The sequence below is a fragment of the Miscanthus floridulus genome, chromosome 3 (genome assembly GCF_019320115.1).
Source record: "Miscanthus floridulus cultivar M001 chromosome 3, ASM1932011v1, whole genome shotgun sequence".
Classification (NCBI taxonomy): domain Eukaryota; kingdom Viridiplantae; phylum Streptophyta; class Magnoliopsida; order Poales; family Poaceae; genus Miscanthus; species Miscanthus floridulus.
In genome coordinates this window covers 142,299,534-142,322,484 of record NC_089582.1, presented here as the reverse complement: position 1 = coordinate 142,322,484, position 22,951 = coordinate 142,299,534, and the positions used below count along the sequence as shown (strand labels likewise).

General features: G+C 45.5%; 1 protein-coding gene and 3 pseudogenes across 6 annotated transcripts; 2 read left to right on the top strand and 2 right to left on the bottom strand.

Annotated features, from left to right (window-relative positions):
- Positions 1-1,338: 1,338 nt before the first annotated feature.
- Positions 1,339-4,011, top strand: LOC136547309 (uncharacterized; annotated as a pseudogene).
- Positions 4,012-5,825: 1,814 nt separating this feature from the next.
- Positions 5,826-9,010, bottom strand: LOC136547308 (ras-related protein RABA5a). Of its 6 annotated transcripts, XM_066539264.1 has the most exons (6): positions 8,624-9,010; positions 8,240-8,371; positions 7,806-8,150; positions 6,843-7,239; positions 6,251-6,582; positions 5,826-6,136 (listed from the first exon to the last, which is right to left on the bottom strand). In XM_066539264.1, exons 4-5 carry the CDS (start codon positions 7,180-7,182, stop codon positions 6,254-6,256), a joined length of 669 nt encoding a protein of 222 aa, XP_066395361.1. In that variant the 5' UTR covers positions 7,183-7,239; positions 7,806-8,150; positions 8,240-8,371; positions 8,624-9,010; the 3' UTR covers positions 5,826-6,136; positions 6,251-6,253. The 6 variants fall into 6 exon arrangements, with proteins under 6 accessions (XP_066395361.1, XP_066395363.1, XP_066395359.1 ...); XM_066539266.1 differs by lacking the exon at positions 7,806-8,150; XM_066539262.1 differs by lacking the exons at positions 7,806-8,150; positions 8,240-8,371.
- Positions 9,011-15,851: 6,841 nt separating this feature from the next.
- Positions 15,852-18,210, top strand: LOC136547307 (uncharacterized; annotated as a pseudogene).
- A 595-nt stretch (positions 18,211-18,805) lies between these two features.
- Positions 18,806-22,472, bottom strand: LOC136547305 (protein GAMETE EXPRESSED 1-like; annotated as a pseudogene).
- Between the last annotated feature and the right edge of the window lie 479 nt (positions 22,473-22,951).

The following is a 22,951-nucleotide window of genomic DNA, read 5'->3' as shown; positions in this document are numbered from 1 at the left end:
CTGAATTTTTACCATCGATCCCGCTATATTTCTATAATAAGGTATACTGTATAGTGCATAATGTATACACATATCATCAATATTGGACGAGTTTTTTAAACACTTAAATAAGCTGCTCCTTTTTTTGAGTGGAAAATAAGCTGCTCTTTCTTACGTATCGTATCGTATCTAATCTAATCTAATATATCTATATAGTTCATACCCACTAAGCAATAAATTCTCCTAAAACTCAATCCTTATGCTGCCACGTCACCCCTATTTGACATCTCTTCAACTCCCCCTCGACACGCATCATCATCCAAACGCATGCACCTGAACTTGCCTCCGGCTGCCATCTCTTTTACCTCCCCCCCCCCCCCCCCCCCCCCCTCAGGCCTCAGCAAATTAATGCACTTGAATTCTCACCGCAAACTCAAACTAAGGAAACTGAAAACGCAAGCAAAGCAAATTGAACCATCGCGCCTTTGCGTTTATGGCCCGTTCGGTTAAAGGAATTTTGAATGAATCTGGAGAAATTTGTAAGAGGAAAAGACTGTTCCGGATAAAAAAAAGCGAATCAAGCCGGGTGTTTAAGGACGCGCGAACGGGGCCTATAATAGTTTGTGTATGCCATCATCCGCGTACTCGCCTACACTGCCATACACACTCTGAACGTACCCACGGGCCTGCAGTGTGGTAGAGAGTTTGCTCTCTCCAGGCCTCTTCTCTCCCACCGCATTCTTTGCGCCACCATCCTCCTCCACGCGGCGGCGGCGCCCTCCTCCACATACTGAGACCAGGCAACGTGCCCCTTCTCCAGCGCTGCACCAGGGCTGCACTACACGATCTCAGCAAGCAGGCATCACCATGCTGTTGCTGTGCCCCTTCCTCCCAGTCCCAGGGCCAGCGGCCACCCACCTCGCGCCCCTTCTCATCAGCACCGGTAGGCAGTAGGCACCCACCCCTCACCCCCTTCTTCCAGCGCTGATGAGCCCCAACGTCGACGGCAACCTGTGGCGTGCCCTTCCTCTTGCGCTGGTGAGCTCACTCCCCCCATCGCGTTTCACGGCAGTCAGACGGTGATGGAACGAAGAGAGAAGGGCGAGGAGACGGTGAGGCCTCCTCACTACCAGCTCTCAATGGATCTATTGATATGTTGCCGTAGTTTCCTGACTTATTCATCAAATGATCATTTAAACTATAACATCAAATTCTCAAAGCAAATTCCCGCAGCTGGGAATTCAACTAGTAGTATATAATAACTCGGGCGGGACAGATGCTGGACCAAATAAACAGCTTACAAGCCGAAGCTGGCCATTTCGGGAAGCCCAGCCCACGAGAAGCGCACGAAACCTCCATGACAGCCCAGTCTATCCAACGCACGGGTCTCATTATTTTTCTGCGCCAGCCGGCCAGCGTCTGACTGCGTCGCGCCTCGCCTACCCCTCCCGCCGCCGTCGTGGACGCCATGGGCCGAGGCCGCAACCGCAAGCCCCGCAACTTCGCCACGTTCCGCCTCTGCCCGCGCCCCGGGGCCGCCGACGCCTCCGACCGCGTCTTCGTCCGCGTCGACGAGAACCCCTACTCCGTCCCCGGGTTCGCCGACGACGAGGCCCCCTCGTCCTCCACCGCCGTCGGTGGAGACGGCGGCGAGCCCGCCCCCTCCTCCTCCACCTCGACCGACGACGACGGAGCCGCCCTGCCCGAGCACGTCCGCCTCGAGATCTTGGAGCTAGGCCTCCCCGACGACGGCTACGACTACCTCGCCCATCTCCGCGAGCTCCGCCCCTCCCTCTCCTCCACCGGCGGCGGGGGATCCTCGGCCGTGTTCCTCCCCAGCCGCCGCCCCGCGCGCTTCGGTCCCCGCGTGGACGTCAAGGTCCCTCCGTCTCTGCTTGCGTCAGCATCGCACGCCGTTTCGTCTGTCTGCCGAGGTGGCTAACTCAGTTCGCGCGTCGTGCAGGCGTACGACTTCACTCGTACACCGCTTGGTTCCGGGGACGTTGCGGTGGTGGCGGCTAGTCGAGCTGAGGAGGCTATTGACCTGGATGTCGCTAGGCTGCTTGACGGGAGCCATTCGCCGACCGTTGAGTCGGGGGATGAGGATTTGGAGGAGGATTTTGTTATCCTTGCGAATGAGCCAGATGAGGAGCAGGAGAACGGGGAAGAGAATGTTGCTGGGGGCGAGGAGAAAGCTCTGCAGCTGCCTCGCGAGCAATTTGATTCGGTGAGCTCAGCATCTGCTTCATGATCATTACTGTCTGCGAAGAAAGAGCTGTTGATCTACCAGCAATGAGTCACTACTAGCCCTGCTCACTGCAACAATCAAAATGCACGTTTGCTGTTTAATCTTTGAATTTCTTCATGTCAACACTTCAGTGACTAACCTCCCGTCATCAATCTAACGTGGGTGTGAGTTATGCTGAAATCTTCTTGCATTCTAATTTTTTGGACATGCTTGTGAGCATTCATGTGCGCAAATTTGGTGTTACTTTTCTAGTACTTCTCATTCAAGTTCCAGAGGTATATCTTGATCCGTTGGAAACCAATATTCAAGGTTTTGATTTATGTGTGATATGCAATTTGCAGCTTGCTTTGGAAGATGCTGACAGTGGAGATGATTGTCATGTTCGAGATGCAAAGCATGAACTGTCCCAGGAGGTTACAAGCGAACTGAAATCGACTCACAGTGAAAACTTCGATGCTGATAAAAAATGCAGGGCACCAGCACCACAATATGTTGCTCACGGGATACTAGAGTCAAAAGAGCAAATTGACGTGTCTTCTAATGCCATCTCCGAATGTGCTGGATATGCTGAAATATATGAACTCAGTGGAGAAGAACAAGCGATTCTTGCTTCAGAAGGTAGTGAGGGATCTGCAGTCATGTACTCTACTACGGTACTACCATGGTTTCTGGATCATATCTCGATGTTAAAAAGAAATTTCCGAAACTTTCCCCTGGAGAAACAAGTATGAAAAAAACCATCATCAGAAAAGGAATAGAGAAGCTTCCTGCAGGGTATTTACCTCAGAGGAACACTTCGAGTGATGAAACTTTAAAACCGGGACCATACAAGGAACCAAAAGAGGAAGGGACAGAAAGCTAGGTAAAACTGGTGCATGATAGGTTTCTCATTTCAACTCTTGAACATTTTAGTTCGGTATTCCTAACATTGTTGCTGCGTTCCATTGTTCATTTATTTATCTGAGGCTATTTGCTAAGCTTATTCGATCCAGAAAATGAAAATGCTAAACAGACGGAAAGCCATCTTATTTCAGTCCTCAATGTTTTAAGCTCGATTCATACTTTGTTTAATACTCCCTCCGTCCTAAGGCGTAACAACTTTTTAGTCATGTCCCATAATATGAGGCGTGCTCTCTCTAGATGCACGTACATCGATGCACTATTACTAGTGTTGAGATAGAGAATTAAATATGTTTTTTTGGTCTTTAAACCAGAGGTGGTTACGCCTTATATACTGGGACTGAGGGAGTAATGGTCAAACACATTTTCACACTGTTCTGTTATAACATTACAGATCCAGACCAAAAATGTTTCAAAGAAGCAGGTCATTGAGGTGTATTGTTCTGCTACATTATCCTAATAACTAACCACGTGGTTCCGCAAAATGCTTGATACCATGATGTTTACTGGCTTGTGGCTTCCTTTTTTTTCCCCCTAAAGGAACATTTTTTTTTCTTGGGGTCTCCTTTTATGCATTTCATGTCATCATTGTTACTGATAATTTTGTCTCCTAGGCTACAATGAAAGATCATGTCATCATTGTTACTGATAATTGTCTCCTAGGCTACAGAAAGATCAAGGTTGCAGAACAAAGAATGATGCCGTTGTCACAGGACCATGTTTTGTACGCCTTATGAGTTATGTATGTTATTTGTTATGTAAATCTGAAACTTGAACTGTGTACTTTCAAACTTGAAGAGAACTGTAGAAGCGAAAAGACTGTACGCCAGATTAGACAAAGCTGTTAGCTTGATGTGAGGTTTTATGTCAAGGTTTTTAGGCTAAACATACTCCCTCCGTCCCAGAATATCTGTCGTTCTCACTTCCTGAGAAACAACTTTAACAAAATATATATTAAAAATATTATTATTTATGATACATAATTAACATCATTGGAAAAATCTTTAAATCTAGTTTTTTAACAAATTTATTTGAAGACACAAATATTGCATATATTTTATACAAATTGAGTTAAAGTCGTGGCACGGACACCGAAAACGATAAATAAATAAGGACGGAGGGAGTAAATTGCATGTTTTAGGGGTGGCTACATATGTAGGGCTGCTGATCATCTCATTGGAATCAAGCAAGAAATTGTCACTTATCCCAATCCAGACCAGGTGTATTGTCTCCCAAATGTCTGCTGGGGAGGAAACAATGAAAAGAAACATGTAGGCTCTGTTTGGATATTCTAGCATAGCTAGAGGTTAGAGTTAGTTTCTAGCTCAGGACTAGCCCTGAACTAACTCTAGTCTAAGAGATGTTTGGATATAAGGGTTAAAATAATAATAAATGTGCTTTCCAAATCATTGGTGCGGGTGAAAATGGAGAGAAAACAGGGGACCCCATCTCAAATAGCCCCAACTAGCCCAAATAATCATCTCTTTGGGGGATAGTTTTTTAGGGTAGGTTAGTTGCAAATAACCCACTCTAGCTCTTTTGTTTGGCTACTTTAGAGCTAGTTGAGCTTCAACTAGCCTAAACTAGCTATAACCCATGGATCCAAACAGGGCCGTAGTACTGGACTACTGGGTAGCTGAAGGGATTTGACGTTTAGAGCTTGGTCCGTATGTGAGGCTGTCTTTAGTTAGATAAAATTTGGGAATTTGGGTACGGTAGTACTTTTATTTTTATTTAGCAATTAGTATTCAATCATGTATTAATTAGGTTTAAAACATTTGTCTCACAATTTTTAACTAAACTGTATAATTAGTTTTTTTTTCGTCTATATTTAATGCTCTATGTATGTATCGTAAGATTTGATGTGATGGCTACTGTAACATTTTTTTAGAAAACTTTTTGAAACTAAAAAGTCCCGAGAAAATCCAACCAACTGATGGTTCTGCTAACTGGAGATTTGACGACAGTGTACCACGGAAGGTACTACCAACTACTGCAGCACTGCTGGAGATTGGAGTTGCCATCCAGATCACTGTGCATCAGAGAGAAGTGCAATGCATCTGAGTTCAGATCCGCTACTTTTTGTTTCACGAGATGGACTGGAACGGTATGCGTGCTGCGTGCATCAGAGAGAACGCAGAGGTGGTGCGGTGATTTGTCCTTCCCGGTTTGAACTTTAAAACGGAGCCCTTTTTAGTCACCTTTCATGGTAGCTATTGCGCTCCAATCATTTGGTGGAAATGATGATACCTCATCATTGGGTAGCAAAGCATACTGTTCATCCGTAATACGATTACCAGCGATGATGGTCTCTCAACTGCTGCACTCATTGCAGCTCTCTCTCAATTGACAGCGGAGTTTGGAAAATGGTCTCTAGCAGTCTAGCACAATGGCGCTAGTGTCATGATTTGTACAAGGTGTAGCCGTTGTTTCATGAAGCTGAGCTAGTAAAGACCACCAAAGTTGAAGTTAGACAGATTTTTATGCCTATTTTTCTCTAATGAAAATCGAACCTAGTTCCTTCTAGGTTGGTTGCATCATTTTTTTAAGGTGCATCGTTTTTCGATCTACAAGCCTAGATTGGTCACAGCCCCATGCACAGAATCGTGTAGCACAATTGTTGGTCTACATTTCGCAACGAAGGGAATCCGAAGTTTACCGTGCCCAGACAAATCCTAAGAATGGTGAAAGCACAGTGTCAGGTACTTAGATGTCTAGGTTCGGAGTAATGCAGAATGAAAGAACGGTTTCTAGGGCTAGAATGATGTAGAATGACACAACAGTCAAGTTGGTCGCTCTTTCTCTTTACACAATCATCAATACCTCCCAGGGATCAATCGAACTATACATTGATTTCCTCCGATGGAAACACCAACTTTCATACAACCAGCCTAGCCATACATGGAAAAAAAAACAACTTTTCACAAATCGGACCTGCAGGGTTTACCCAGATGCGTCTCCCAGTCCTATCGTTCTCTACTTCTCCATAGTGGCAGTCCTGGTGTCCTGCTGGATACGTCGACAAAAATCAATCACAATACACACCATTGGAAATGTTACAGCGCATAACTGAATAGGATGGTTACGAGAAATTGAGGTGGAGAATGGGGAGGGAGGTCTTACAGGTCATGAGGAACAGCACCACCTCCCACCACTGCTTGTTTGGTTGGCCTCACCCTGCAGCACCACGGCTTTCCCGTTGCTTAGCGACTGCAGCTCGCTTTTCTTCTGCTCTAGTGATTGAAACACCTTCCTGCTTAGTATGCTGTAGATCTCCTTAACGACAGTTTGGAAAGCTGCTGCAACATTTGACGAATCCAAAGCTGAGGTTTCCATGAAGAAGAGGCCCTGAGCCTCCGCCAAGGCTTGTCCTTCCGCAGTGCTCACCTCACGTGCATGCTTCAGATCGGTTTTGTTACCCACCAGAATTGTGACGACATTCATATCGGAATGAGCTGCACGTAACCAAAATGGATGAGAAACGAAACAAGATCATATAAAACTACCTAGTGCTGAAATTTATAACAAAGTATATTTGGTTTTGAGTTGCACTTGTTCATGGTCAGCTTCAAGATATTTTGGCAAAGTATACTAATTCTAAAACTCAAATCATTCTACGTGACCTGAGCTTGGTTTATTGACTAGGAACTTATGAAGCAAACTTGAACCAGGTCTGCTCTATACAAAAAGAGTTAAGTAAAATATTGGATCTTACTGTGCAGTTCATTGAGCCATCGACCAACACTATCAAAAGTCTGATGCCTGCTAATATCATAGACGAGAAGAGCTCCCACAGCGCCTCGGTAGTAAGCAGATGTTACTGCTCGGAAGCGCTCTTGTCCAGCAGTGTCCCATATCTGAGCTTTAATCTCCTTTCCATCGATTACCAACTTTTGTGTCTGGAACTCCACTCCTATAGTGGACTTAGAGTTTGGGTAGAACTCATTCCTTGCAAATCTTGCTAGCAAGTTTGATTTACCAACAGAGGAATCCCCAAGCAGAACAATTTTGAAGAGATAATCCTGGCTTTGTCCATCATCTCCATCATAGGCCATTGTGGAACAACTCTATAACTACTGCTGCCCTTCTAGGGCTTGACAAGATTACAACACCTGTCATGTTTGTAGAGTTATAGGTATAGATGAGTACATAAACAATGGGAAATGATTCAAAGCATAACGAATAAAATTTCTTAGTTATATACAAAAACAAACTAAGAACTAGGAATATGCCATATTCAGACCCACTTTGGAAGGAAGGAATTTCACAGGAATTGCATAGGATTTCATAGGAATCAGTTTATTCTCACAGGAAAAATGCAGAAAACAGGACAAATTCCAGCATCAGCTTGAGCAAGTTGAAACTTATAGCATGCCTCCAACAAAAGAAAGCTTGAACAGAAACATTGAAGTCAATTGGAAGCAAAGTAAAGTTGGTATCCACACACAGAGGATCTATGTAAAACTATCCGTAAGAGTGGTATGTTGTTTTGGCTCTTCACAATTTTGATTTAAGAAAGGCAACGCATCAGGTGCAAACCAACCAACATGTGTAAACTTGAAAACTAACAATCAGGACACCACTGGATGCTGATCAATGAATTGGGTGAGGGGGCTTAAGCGGAAAAAAAAAGACCGACCGGTGGGGGGCTTAAGCAAAAAAAAAAAAAAAATCCCACCTCTCACAAGAGTACAAGAACAGGAATGATGTATAATGTGAATTAGTGTCTGCCCTTAAATCGATCAGATAGTCCCGGATCTGGAGAGCCCAGGCAAGGCACCACCTAGTTCTGTGAAGATCATGAAAACGAGCCAACAATGGCACTGGATTAACCCGATAGTTTGTTCCAGCATAACACCAATAGAACAGTGTGTGTGAAGCCCCTGCTATTCTCGACAATCCATGCACAAAACTGTCCATGGATACGCAGTGAACCCAATGTGGCTACACACCCCCATTTCCAGAAAGGAGACACGCAAGGGGGGCAAAACAATGTGGCACGACCACATTAGGCACGAGGCACCTGCAATCAAGTCATTAGTGTCCCCGACGATCAGCTACACATGGCATCAACAGTAATTACCCGGAACCCGAGAGATTTTGATCACCTACCGCCAAAAGTCACATTCTCGCAACAACGCCAACCTCCGATTGACTTCCTTCCGCATTGCTCGCGCGGACCGCACAGACCCAGCTGACTTCCCCCAAGTCAGGGACTCGAGCTTACACCTACACAATGCAGCGCTGCCACCCGGGGAATTACCGGGGGAGTAAAATGTAACGGCGCCTTGGCTAGACTGATCTCGCGATTTCAGAGGAACAACTAAACGAAATCCGCGGACCCAAATTGCAAAGGTACCACGCAGCAAACGAAATCCGCGACGAGACGAATCGAGAGATGGAAACGCTTGGATTCGAATGGAGAAGAAAAACAAAGGTAACAAACAGAGCGAGAGAATCGATTCCATCCCATCCAAGCGAGCCTGTGCTACTCACACGCACGAGAAGAAGAAGAGGCCACCCTCTGCTCCTGTTGGATCTCCACTCGACCCCAGCTAGGCCGCCGGCGGCGGCCGAGCGGGCGGAAGCGGGCAGACCGTACGGCAGGGGCAGGGGATCCGGCAGCGGGTGGGAGTGCGGGCGCCGCGATGGTCGGGGCAGGGCGGTCGACGGCGGCGTGGACTCGGGGGAAGCTGGCTAGGTTTGGTGGACTGGAGGGAGCCGAGGCGGGGCGCGCGTGTTGGTGGAGGTGGAGGTGAGAGATCTAGATCCCCGGCCACCCGCGTCCACCGCTGCTACGTGCTGCCCGTGTGTTCCGCCCCTGTGCCCTGTGGCGGCTGTGGTGGAACTCACGTACCGCGTGGTCTGCCTCCCGGATGAGGATGGCAATGGCTAAATCCCCATCGGGTATGGCCACTTCAGACTCATCTCCACCATATAAAAATTTGGTACCGCCAGAATACCCATATCCGTCATGGGTGGCGAATTTTCTCCAGACCCATACCCGGCCGGGTAAATCATACCTGGCCAGGTCACCCGTACCCGCCAATAATTTATTCACGCACATGAAAATCAATAATTCAACAGCAACCACCACTAACCAGAGCACATAAAATTAGATAAATAATAGCATATAATAATATCTTCTGCAACCAGCAGTCACATTACACCATCACACAAAGTCATTCTGTCATAAATCATTATATTACGACGCGCTTTACTCACACGCCTATTTTTTCGGCGGCGGGACCGTGGGAGGCCTGGCGTCAAGCCTCCCTCGAGAGGTCGAGGGCTCCAGCGGCCAAGTCGTCAGGTGGGACCGACGGGTGAACCTAGGGTTTTACATGGGCTAGTGGACTTATTTAGTTTTGGGCCGGGTATTTTTCACCCATGGGTAAACGGGTACGGGAATTGCTGGAACATACCCACACCCGCGTACCCGATAGGTGAAGGGTTTGGTCCATTTACGTACCCGTGGGTAGTGTGTTTAGTCCATATTTAGACCCTAATGGAGTAAATACCCGTCGGGTATCGGGTCGTGGGTCCCCATTGCCATCTTTACTCCCAGAGTACCAGTGCGCGATGCACCGTCCCTTTAAATTTGGAGCCCTTCTACTGTCCTGCCACAAATTTTTACACCGAGAGTGTTGTAAAATTGTAGTCCCTCGTACCACTCTACTCCTAATATATTAATAGAGATGAGTATTGTTAGATTAATCATATAATGCATTTTTAATAAATCTATTTGAAGATATAGGTATAAATAGAATTTTATATTTTTATAAATCTAGTTTAGTTTAGATATTTAATTTTGCAGTGATTATTTTTGTTCTTCCGGGAGGAGTATGCCCATCAAATCTATAATTTGAATGCCATTTGGCTCAGTATTTTCAAAAGATCTTTTGTTAATTAATACCATAAACATTTAGAACAAATTCTATGGAATGTTGCTTTTATGACGCACGTCTTAGTTTTATTTCTAGTTTTTGAAAAGTTTAAAGTTGTCTCGAGCAAGGGGTACAGCTCCAATTCACAGGTGGTGTTGGAGCATTTTTTTTCTGCTAGTGGAGCTGGAGTTGTTTGTAAAATATATTTGGTAGAATAGCTTCTTCTACTCGTTGAAGGCAGTAAAATGACGATTATACTATTCTATTTGTTTCTTTCTTTTCTTTTTTTCCTCACTTATTTTACCTTTTTCTCTCTTTTCCCTCCACCTTATCTTCTCCACTGCATGCATGTCATCTCTATTTCTCGTCTCCGTCTCTTCTTCCCTCGACTCCAACCCATTTGGACGTGCCTCGCGCACACGAAGGAGGTATGTGTTCCGCGTCGTCGTCGCTCCCATGCTCCGTCTCGCCGTCCTGCCATCATCGACACACATGGTCACGTGCCAATGTCGTCCACACGCACGGAGTGGCATTTCGGGCCACGCCCCGCAAGGCACAGAGGTTGGAGCTAGTGAAATCTTTTCCAAGCAGCTCTAGTCAACACGATTTAGGAGATTCACGCCTGAGCCCTGGTTTAGTTTCACCTTAACTTCTAAAAAGTTGCTACAGTACCTGTCATATCGAATGTTTGCGGCCCGTGCATGGAGCATTAAATGTAGACGAAAAGAAAAACTAATTGCATAGTTTGGTGGAAAATTGCGAGACGAACGTTTTGAGCCTAATTAGTCCATGTTTAAACACTATTTACCAAATAAAAACGAACATGCTACACTAACCCCAAAATCTAAATTCCTGAAACTAAACAAGGGCTAAAGTTGTTTCCCCGGAGGCCATTTGATTGGTGAGACATAAAAACAAGTTCTGGAGTTGCTCTATAGGCGGTACCAAACGTACCCCTAGTATGTCAAAAGTGTACTAATAAAAATCTCGGCTCTTTGTCAAGAAATGTCAAAGAGATTTGAACTTAGAGGAGCTCCATCTATCTTTGATTGAGCTTAACTATGCAAGATAGGTTGCATAAATTTTTTTTCTCTAAAAGTCAATAAAAATTATTAGTGATTGGACTTTTCATTGGGTGTGGTGAGATGCACGTAACAAGGCAAATGCTGAAGATAAGTTTATGTCCACTGAGGAGATAGTTTATAAAGTACATGCCATGAAATGTCTTCGTACACATGAGAATCCAAATAAGAAACAACAAAAAAATGTGCATGGGATTTAGGGCCTGTTTGGTTCCTTTCCTTCCTCCTAAAATTCCTGTCACATCGAATGTTTGGACACATACATGGAGTATTAAATATAGACTAATTACGAAACTAATTGCATAACTTGCGACTAATTTGCGAGATGAATCTTTTAAGCCTAATTAGTCCATGATTTGACAACGTGGTGCTACAGTAACATGTGCTAATGATAGATTAGTTAGGTTTAAAAAATTCGTCTCGGAAATTAGCCTCCATCTATGTAATTAGTTTTGTAATTAATTTATATTTAATACTTCTTATTAATTTATATTTAATACTTCTTATTAGCCTCTAAACATTTGATACGACATAAATTTTAGGAACGCCTAAAGAACCAAACACCCCTTATTGTGAGGGGTCAAAAAAGGGCTTCCTGACACAAAGAAAAAAATGTGCATGGGATTTATTGTGAGGGGTCACAAAAAGGGCCTACGGTGATGGTTGGTGTAGGAAGAGTCGAGGTGGATCATGATGCGTTAAGTGCAGAGATTCAAGCAATCCTTGCAGCTCTATATGCATCAATGGATCGAGGTATGTCTCAGATTTGTGTTGGAATCTCCTTCAATAGTTTTAGTAGAAGCTCTCAAATCCCGTTCTTATGATTTTTTAGCTTGTGTGCACATGGATTTGTTTGCTCGCATAGGGCCTTGTTTAGTTGACGATTTTTTTTAGAAAATAGTACGGTAGCACTTTCATTGTTATTTGGTAATTAATATCCAATCATAGTCTAATTAGGCTTAAAAGATTCGTCTCGTGAATTTCGTCTAAACTATGTAATTAGTTTTATTTTTTATTTATATTTAATGCTTCATGCATACGTTCAAAGATTCGATGTGATGAAAAATCTTAAAAAAATTTATAAAATTTTGGGAACTAAACATGCGCTAGGTTTGAATCGAGGCCTGGATTGGTTCTCTGCATCTCGCGCCGGTGGCGGCACCGGGCACCGACCAGACCACGGAGCACGGAGGAAGGATTGAAAGCAGCAGCAGTGCGGCAGAGCCCTGTACAGTACACCAGCGGGCAGCGGCTGCCGTGCGGGCGAGCGCGCTCGGGACACGGGCACGCACTGACATTGACAAGCGAGTGGAGGCACAGGCATCGCGCCGCACCGCAGGCTTTGGCGCTGGATGGAAAGGCCGTGCGCTGTTTGCTTCGCTGACAAGGTCATGATTTGTCGTGAGAAAAAATTAGGGCATGTTTAGTTCCCCTAAAATCTAAAATTTTTTACGTAGTACCCGTCACATCAAATCTTGCGGTACATACATGGAGTACTAAATATAGACGAAAAAAAACTAATTGTACAGTTGGGTGAGAAATCGCGAGACGAAACTTTCGAACCTAATTAGTCTATAATTAGATATTAATTACCAAATGCAAACGGAAGTACTATAGTACCAAAACCTAAAAATTTTCAGATCTAAACGGAGCCTTACTATTTATTGGGTTAAAAAAATACGGTTTATGGAAAGCGAACAGGCCGCTTGGGGCTGGAGTGCTGGTCCGTCCGTTCCTGCCCGGCAGGTGGCAGCGCCCTGTACGAGCGAACAAACCGGAGTACCACCACCGCCACACGGCAATGATGCACCGTTGCATCCGTCACGGCGCCCACGTCCGGACTACTGTGTGGTAAACCTCTGTCCCAAAAGATTATCGAGCCTTTCACGTTTAACCAAATTTCTAGTAAATAATATTCATATTTATAGCTTTAAATTAATTTATTATAAAAATATATTTTGTAACTAATCTAATAATATTTATTTTATACTATAAATATTTATATTTTTTATTTATAATGGGTCAAACTTAATATAACAGCGTTCTTTTGGGAACGGAGGAAATACTACTACGACGGGAATAAAGTTACTGGTCGGAAGGATAGGTGTAGTACTTTCTTTCATCTATATTATAAGATATTTTGATTTTACATGATATAAAACTTTTATTATATATTTAGATATATATTATGTCTAAACATATTAAAAAATGTTATAATTTGAAACGATAGGAGCACAAATCGTCGAATTTCATCAAATTTTATTCTCAACATGTTCTTTGCAAATCGAGACATTTCTAATGACTCGATCTGATCAGTTGGTTGGACGCGTCTTTTTTAGCTTGTTTTTTTTTTGCTGTAACAGTGTTTTCTCTTACAACAAATCAGCCGGAACATTGTTTCGGTTTGTTTTTTCAGCGAAGCGAACGGGACCAACATGGTTGCTATATTTTTTTTTTCTTTTTGAGTAACACGGTTGCTATTGTGTTGCCTTCTCAGCCCTTAGCCCCTTAGCACATCCTCATGCGCGACCATCTCTACATTTGCATCTTGGCCATGACTAGTTGACACACTGGTTGTGACTTTGTGAGTACATGAACGTTAAAGTACAACATGACATTTATACGGGAGACCTATTTTGAATTGTCTGAGAGGCACCATCTAAATATGGGCATCCTCTCTTTTAGAAACCTATTTGTAGAAATGATTCTTTTTGAGGTCTTGTCGGAGAAGACGCCGAATATGTATTGAACGCTTTGCCTGTAACGTTATCCAAAGGACAAATAGATCTTGTATTTTAGGTGTTGTCGTTGAAAATAGCCTTAAGGCACCCGGTGCAGATGGCCTCGTCCCAGAGCCCAGGCCACATGGCCGATGCATGGTCGCAGGCACCATCTGCCTGTAGCCTACTGTATGGTGTACAGCGAGGAGAAGCCAGCCCGAGCCGGCAAAGTTACAGCAGCCACCCGCCAGCCGCCGCTGCCGTGGGAATGATGGATAGCTAGCGCGTATGGAGAAAGCGTGGAGTGCATCAGTGCATGGCTGGCGTCGGCAGCTGCAGCGGAGAGGCTTGCTCAGGCATGTCATGTGGCGTGTGATGTGTTGGGATAGTTTGGTTGGGTTGAGTTTGCCAGTTTGGCAAATGGGTTGCACACTTGCACTGTGGTTGCAATTGCAGGAGGAAGCAAAGCTCCTAGATTACCTAGCTCTGTGTTCTTGAGCTTTTACGACAGCACATCAGAGTATCAGATGGAGATGTGGTCCATCCATACGACCATACCCTTGCTCAATTCTTTGCTTCCGATCCCGTTTTCCTTTTTTCGATCTTTCCTCTTTTCCTTTTTTCCATGTCTTTATTTGAGTGTGGTGCATTGCTTGTTCAAATGCTGTAAGAAATGCTCCGAACTCAGTGATATCAACAAATGCTGTTGCAGAGCAGTATTAAGTAGCAAAGCTGTAGGTTATTCTTCGCTGTGAAAAGTATGAAATGCTCTAGACTCAGGCCCCGTTCGCTCGGATAAATTTTGAAGAAATCTAAAGAAATTTGTAAGAGAAAAATAATGTTTTGGATGAAAAAAAAAAACGGATATAACATTATCAGCACAGAAGGATTTCAGCCTTGTTGCCACTTTTCACTCCCTCAGCCATTCAGCGTGGCGCCCCCTTTTACTCACGCCGTGTTTAGTTTCATCAAGTTGGAATTTTGGGCTACTGTAGTACTTTCATTTTTATTTGGCAATTAGTGTTCAAACATGTGACTAATTAAGCTCAAAACGTTCGTCTCGTAATTTCCCATCAAACTGTGCAATTAGTTTTTTTTCGTCTACATTTAATGCTTCATGCACGAGCCGCAAACATTCGATGTGATAGCTACTGTAGCATTTTTTTGGATTTTAGGTTGGAACTAAACATGGGCTCACAGTATCGCGCCTTGGCTGATTGGACCGCAAAAAGAAAAAGGAAAAAGGGTGAAGTGAAATTCCAGTCTCACTGTTTCTTCACGGCAGCAGCGAGGGCAGACAATCCAATGAATCGAGATGAACCATCATGTCCACGAGCCATTTCTGATCTCCCATCCAGTCCTCCTACCAGTGGCCAGTGGGAGCTGCTGCCGTATGCACATGGCCGCTGCCCGCTGCCCGCTGCGCAGGTAGGCAGCACAGCGACGCAATGCAGCAGCTTTGCACCACTCGAGCAAGCTAGCTAGGCTCGCTAGGAGGCTAGCGGCAGCGCGGAGGAGGAGGCGACAAGCCACAGTGGCCACCTGCGTGCCTGCCGGTTCCCTCCCCCTGCCTGCAGCCAGCAGTACATGCAATAGCCCACGCGTCGGCTTGCCTGCCACTGGCACCGCCCCATCCTGCTCCTGCCTGCCTTCTGCTGCTGCTGCCGCTCCGCTGAGCCGATCGGTCACAGCAAACTCACATCGTTGGTCCGTCCAGGTCCATTTTCCTTTTCGGGGTAGCGTTCTGCGTGCGTGCGTGACTGGGTGAGATGAGAGGGAGACGCAAGTGGCCCAAGGTACTCTCGAAGGCCTCGAGGCCCAAGTAACTAGTGGGCTGTGCTGATCGTTAGAGACGGGCCTTTGTTAGGCCAACAGCCAGCCCGCCCCGCTTTTGGTTCATTTAGCCCACATAGGCCCACCCGCCTCTTCCCTTCCACCGGCCGCAATCCTCGCGGTTGGCAGAGGACGCCGAGGCCGAGGCCGAGATTGTTCGACTCCGACTTGATCTCTTCCTTCCCTCTCCCTTTACCTCGCCATGACGGGAGCCGGCCCCGCCCCACCAGCTGCTCCCGGCGCCGAAGCAACCGCGGCGGCCTCCCCGGCGGGCGAGCGCGATGAGCAGGCAAGCACGTCAGTACGCGTGCGGGTCCCCGCTATTCCATTCCATTCCCTTCCTTTTCCTCTGCTCTTCATTCTCATTCGGTCCCGTCCCGCGCACGCGTGGCGTGGCGTAGTGGTGGTGGTGGTCTGATTGGCGAGCTATGCGTGCGTCTGGCTATTGGTTCAGCAGCTCGAGGGCGACGACGGGTTCGCCGGCCGTGCCTGGACCTGGAGGACGTCCGGAGGCGCCGAGCGTCGCCGGTGTTATGAACGACTTATAGCAATATAGAATGAAGCACGAGAGGAGACACACGATTTAACGTGAAAAAATCCTCTGATGTGAATGGAAAAAATCACGGGCACCAGCTAACAACAATCTCACTATCTCAATAGTTTTGGGTTATAAGCCTATGACAGCTTACAAGAGAATCAAGTCTTCACGAAACCCTAGGATGTATATACCGTACCGCTACGCTCTGGCCTGAGCCTCCGGCGACGGGATTTGGAACAACTCCAGCAGCCGGGACCCGGAGAGACGGTGGCGGAGGGCCCTCGCGGACCGCGGGGGGAGACGAGTGCGCTCGTCTGGTCGTAACGACGATGCCACCGGTGGGCGCGCCCGGCGTGCCTGTGGCCGTGCCTATGCAGGCGCCTGAGACGAGGCCGTGGGCGCGGTCGAGGTCGATGTCGTCCGTCCCGTGGGCGAGGCTCGTGGTCGGATTGCTGCTCCTTGTTCTGCTCGGCTACGCGTTCTTCAAGTGGGGCCTCCCGTTTCTCTCCGAGAAGGTGATGATACTTCTCATCTGACCGGTCTGATCTCCTATTAGGACCGTGTTATCAGGGCAGGTATTGGTATCAATTCCTCCGGATTGGCCGAGGACTTTGGTCTTCTCTCTCGATCAGTCCGAAGGAATTGTGCGTGTCTAATCTCACAATCCAGCAGACAAGCTTCACATATGATTTTATCATTCAGATGATGGGTTATCAAATCACAATAGTCATGCTGTTACTCTACTTATTAAGTTTTTTCTCAAGAATCCCCAAATTTGTGCAGCGGATGATATTTAAGTTTTCCACAGCCTTTGTCATGTTAATGCTTTGTGTTCCATTTTATGTACGCCTGATATTGCAGGTGATCATGCCAATTATTCAATGGGAAGCAAAATCTTTTGGCCGCCCCGTGTTAGCGGTGGTGATAATTGCTTCTCTAGCGCTGTTCCCGGTGGTGTTGCTGCCTTCTGGTCCACCAATGTGGTTAACAGGAATAGTTTTCGGCTACGGTTTCGGCTTCTTGATCATCATGGCTGGGGTCACTGTCGGCATGTCTATACCTTATTGGATCGGCCTATTGTTTCGTGATCGCCTAAATGTAATGTTTCTAAGCTCCATTTGATCATGAGCTACGATTCGGTATATTTTCTTAGTGTTTTGGTTTTGATGTGCTGGGTCGTAGTTTTGCTGCCCTGCTGCTCTCATCTGTTTGCTGACATGCAGCTCTGGTTGGAAAAGAAATGGCCACGGCAGATTGCTCTGATTAAACTGGCAGGTAAAGGGAGTTGGTTCCAGCAATTCCGGGCGGCTGCATTGCTAAGAATCTCACCATTCCCATATGCATTGTTCAACTATGCTGTAACTGTGACGGAGATGAAGTTCATCCCTTACATATGTGGTTCGGTTGTTGGAATGGTGCCTGATGTGTTCATCAACATCTACAGGTTAGATTCAGACCAACAATTCATAGCTAGCTTAGTAATTACTCTAATAATTTTATTGCTATTCAGTAGTTGGGCATAGACTGCAGTTCAATCAGAATCGACAGAATCATATCTTTGCGTTGCTTTTGTGCAGTGGGCGGCTGATACGCACATTGGCTGAGCTGAACTATCGCAAGCACCGAATGACAACAGTTGAGATAGTGTACAACGTTGTATCTGTAATTGTTGCCATCGTCTTTGCGATTGATTTACAGTATATACGAGACGAGCTTTGGATAACATGGAACGTTCCGAAGCCATCTGCACTGAACCTGTCGGCGCCCCTGCTGGATCGACTGAGTTCAGAGATCAACTTCAGGGATGTTCAACTGCACGTTCTGTACCAATCGATGTAGTATAGTAACAAATACAGTACACGTCTAAGGACTGATTGCTTTAAAGTTCCATTAATGTACATATTCATGTACATACAACACGCTAGATTGGTAGAAGAAAAAGCTTAACGATGTGTGTAACTGCTACGTACTAGTATACTGTAAATCTGTACTGTCCTGACTCCTGATGCTGTTAAGCTGTTGCTGTTCGGGCGCGCATGTTGTGTGATTGTTGCTTCTTCAGAGATCAGAGTTCAGACATGCATATTATATTGCATGATGGCCTTTAGACCTTAGCTGATTCTGTCCATCAGTATCAGTATAAGGCAGGCATGTTGTGTGCCAACTAGCGGTCTCCCAACTGAACTTAAATTTGCTATCTGCCGGTGTTCATTTGTTTACCGAAACGACAAGAGAAAGGAGTAGCTTGTAAATTCGTTCATACTGAATTGCTGATGCTGCGTATAACCATAAACAATGTCAGAACATGTACGCCGATGCATTCAGTTTAATCATCACAGTTACTAATTGGTGCTCACGTCAAAGGAGTTAAGAAGAACGAAATGTACAGCGCGGCCTCTTGTTCCTTTTCATTCAAGACCGGATCGAGCATGTTGGCATTGTTAAACGTTTGCAAAGTATTTGGAGGTTACAGTTGCAAGATAGCTAGCCATGTGCATGGCGCATTAACAGAAGCCATACATGATTACTACATGGGCATGGCGTGGGGGGAACTGGTGGTTGGTACGTACTATCTGCATCTTCCTTCTCCAGAACTAAAAACACCAGACCCCCACTGCCTATTTCCTTGGCCGCAGATTGTACCTCCTGGAGACGGACTTCGTGAATCGTGATGGAGTTCTCGCCGATCTCCTCCGCCAAGACGATTTCGTTGCGCCTTCGAGTAGGAGGCGATGGCTCCGGCGGCAGGGATGTACGTTGGGTCCATCTTGCTGTCCACCTCGTCGAAGACCCACGAGTAGTCGCTCAGGCTCTCCTCCGACTCTGAGGCATTTTCCTCCAGCGCCCTCCTGCCGGCGTTTTCCTCCAGCGCCCGGACCTTCTCGATCAGCGTCTGGAGCAGCCCGTGGTTCAACAATTCGTAGTACATGAAGGATGACATAAGTTAAAATTGCAGCGAAGGCCAACCAATGAGTGTGTAGATGTGGCATATTGTGTAATAGTGCAGTGGAGGCCTTTGTTTATCACGTACGTACCTGTAGGTGAATATGGAGTGCAAGATCTGAACAGTGGCAGTGCCGAGGAACGCCACTCTGACCAAGAACACCTGGACATGACCCAGAACTGCTTGTCAAAGTCGTCGGCGCCGAGCTTGATCAACCCTATCTCCAATAAAAGCGTAATGCACAGACCTGCCAGGGCAAAATGTTCATAAAAAAATGTTAGCGAAATGGGCATTCAAATTTTCATTTACGTTAAGTGAGCAACCCGGCATTCTTTTTTTTTTTTGCGAAGAACTGTTGGCAACCGGGCATTCAGATTAAGTTTATCCAACGCGTTCTCGATTTCAGTAGTGAAATCATACCGAAGTAGAGCTGGCCCCTGATGCTGAACGTTTGCTTTGCACTGGTGAGCATGTAGATGAGGAACACAATGCAACAATAGAAGAAGAAGGCCTTGATGAAGCGAGACTCAGATAGAATAGCATTATGCAGAATGTACAGCTTGTCCAGAGTAGCAAAAATATTAGCCTGCTTTGCTCTAAACTCTTCCTGTGTATATGAAAAAAATCAATAAATATATATAAGCGAACATGTAAAGCTAGTCATATTTCCAAACTGAGATATAAGAACCTGTGCTTCCAGTATGGAGTGAGAATTTTGGATGAGATGCTCATGAGCTTGCCGGATCTGTTCTTGTCGGGACAGGAGCTCTTCCTGATTACGCTGGCCAAACTGTGCAAGTTTCTGAATTGTTTCCCTGCAATCGTTCACTTAATCAATATCTTTCTTTGGTTACTGATGAACAATGCAGTCCTGACCAAGGACAATTTGCTGAGAAGGAAATGGGTTGGTAATCCAACATGCTATTTCTGTAACAAGAGAGTCTGTCTCTCATCTCTTTTTTCAGTGTAGCACAGCCAAGGCTGTTTGGGCGATTGTTGCCAAGTGCATCGGGGCCAACGATGTGCCTAAGTCTTTAGGGCAGTGCTGGCTCTGGTGCGAGAAGTGGCTACCCTTCGGCAAACAGTTTCATACTGTTGGTATTGCAGCAATTTGCTGGGCTATCTGGAAAACACAGAATAAAGCTTGTTTTGATGGGATAATGATCAGGAATCCTGCACCAATTATATGTTATGCTTGTGCGCTCATGGGTTATTGGGCAGGTTTGTTTCTGGAGATGGACAAGGAAGCGCTGGAAGCCGGGGTAAAAACCATGCTGCAGATCGCCTCCAAGCTACTTGGTGAGAAGGTGCATAACGATGGGAGACTGACCCTCGAAGACAAGCCGGATGACAATGCTCAGGAATGAGGAGGAAAGGATAAGGGGATCTTCGAAAGCTGCTTCTGGCGATTGTGACTTGTTTGTCTCTGTACTGTATGTTGGCTCCGTGTTGAGTCTGGACTGTTGGTCTGGTTGTCGCTGTGGCTTCTTTTGGTTTATATCGTTCTCCAGGTTGGAAATGTTAAGGCTAGTTAGAGGTTGTAAGTCTGCTATGTCTGGCATGTCTGTTTTCGTTATTGTCTGAAACAGTCTACAAAACGCTGTATTTCCGTTAATCCTAATGGAAATGGGGGATACCTCCGGTTTGAAAAAAAAAACCTGTTTCTTAAAGAGCTTGTGCTTGGAAGCTGTGAAGCTTATTCAGTCCATCCATTGCTTGGGTTTGTCCATATAGTAGCTGCATCTGATTCTCCAATGACTTGCCAGCAACAGTCCCAATGTTATCAGCGGTGCTCTACAAATCCTGCATCTTTGAAGACATTGACTCACCAACACTTTTAATTTCCTTTTGCATATATCCAGTCTCTTCTTTTAGCTTATACATCCCATTTCCTAGTCTTTCATATGATTCCTCAACGTGCGTCATACCGGCCTCAATCTTCTCCCTTATCTCTGTTTGTCCTTTACTCAGTTCTGCCTGAGTGGTAGCGATCTCCTTGGACTGCTCAAAGATGGACTTGGAGTGAACCAGCACGTCGTTGATCTGCTCCCCGACGTGCTTTGATGTTTCTGCCAGGTTGTCGGCTTGCATGTCAATCGATGACAGTGTGTCCTGAACGGGTGTTTGGTTCTTTAGTTTAGTCTTCTAAAATTCATATCACATCGAAATGTTTAGATACTAATAAAGAGTATTAAATATAGATTAATTATAAAATCAATTACATAGATGGAGGTTAATTTGCGAGATGATTTTTTAAGCCTAATTAATATGTTATTAGCATATGTTTACTGTAGCACCACATTGTCAAATCATCGGCTAATTAGGTTTAAAAGATTCGTCTCGCAAATTGGTTGCAAATTGTGTAATTAGTTTCGTAATTAGTCTATATTTAATACTCTATACATGTGTCTAAACATTCGATGTGACAGGAATTTTAGAAACGCACGTAGAAACCAAACAGGACCTTACTAGATTCTTTGATGATCTGTTCTGACCTCTCCTTGATCACCTCGAGCTTCTTCTTAGCAGACTTGGATGTCCTTGTGAGGTCATTGACGAGTTTCTCACTGTTGTGCTTGAAAGCTTCAGCCCTCAACAAATAAATCCATACAAACGAAGTTTAGTACAGAAAACATACCATCTGCAAATAAATGTCAGAAGAGGAAATTAAACTTAGGCCTTGTTTAGTTGGCGAAATTTTTTGGAAAATGGTACTATAACACTTTCGTTGTTATTTGACAATTAGTGTCAAATCATAGTCTAATTAGACTTAAAAGATTCGTCTCGTGAATTTCGTCTAAACTGTGTAATTAGTTTTATTTTTTATTTATATTTAATGCTTTATGCATGTGTCCAAAGATTCGATATGATGGGAAATCTTAAAAAATTTTGCACAATTTTGAGAAGGCACTTACTGCAATTGGTGGCACAGGGTGTCGGTCTCCAAGAAGAACTCGAGGAAGACCTTGCCTTCAGATTCACTGAGTCGCTTGCGACAGTGCACCATCTTGGAGCCCTCAGCGCAGGACGGGAAGGGCGGCCGCCCTGAGTCCTCCTGGAAGCAGCTGCTAAGGTGCCACGCCAGGCGCGATTGCCTCTCCTTGTCGGCCATGATATCGCCGCAGCTGGCAAACAACTTCCGGTATGCCTCCTGCCAGCAGTTCCTCGGCCTCCATGGCGAAGTCGGCCACCGCGCCGTCCAGCTCCATCATCGGAGCGCGTTCACCTCCCGTGGGTGCAGTCGAGGAGGAGAAGATGTTCCATGAGAATCCACGGATCCTCATAGGGCAAACCAAGAAGCAGATCAAAATCACCAGCACGGACCACACGTTTCATGACATGATTCTACTGCTAATTGATCTTGGAGCTGGCAATAAGTGATCTTTATATCTTAGCAGCTTAAAATCAGTGGGGCACTCGTCGTAGTCCCTGCCAGGAACAGATTATCAAAAACTGTTCATTCGATACAGATTGTTATGCTCATAGTATTACTCTGGATTAAAAGAACCCAATCGCATCACCAAGAGGCATCTCTTGATGTCCATTATTTCAGGTGTGTTTCTTAAAAAGCAAGTTATTTCACACCCTAAATGGAGTCGTTGTCGCAAAATTCAAAGAATGGACAAGAAGTCAAGAACTAGACGAGATTCTTCTAATCGAGAATGGAAGATAATTGTGCGGCGCAAGTAATAAGTTATTGCTAACTCCGGTATACATGGACAAACGGGCCGCCTAGGCACGGCACGGCACTGCACGGTGGCGCTGTCGTGCCGTGCCGGCATCCCAGCCTAGGCGCGGCACTACGAGGACTCAGCCGTGC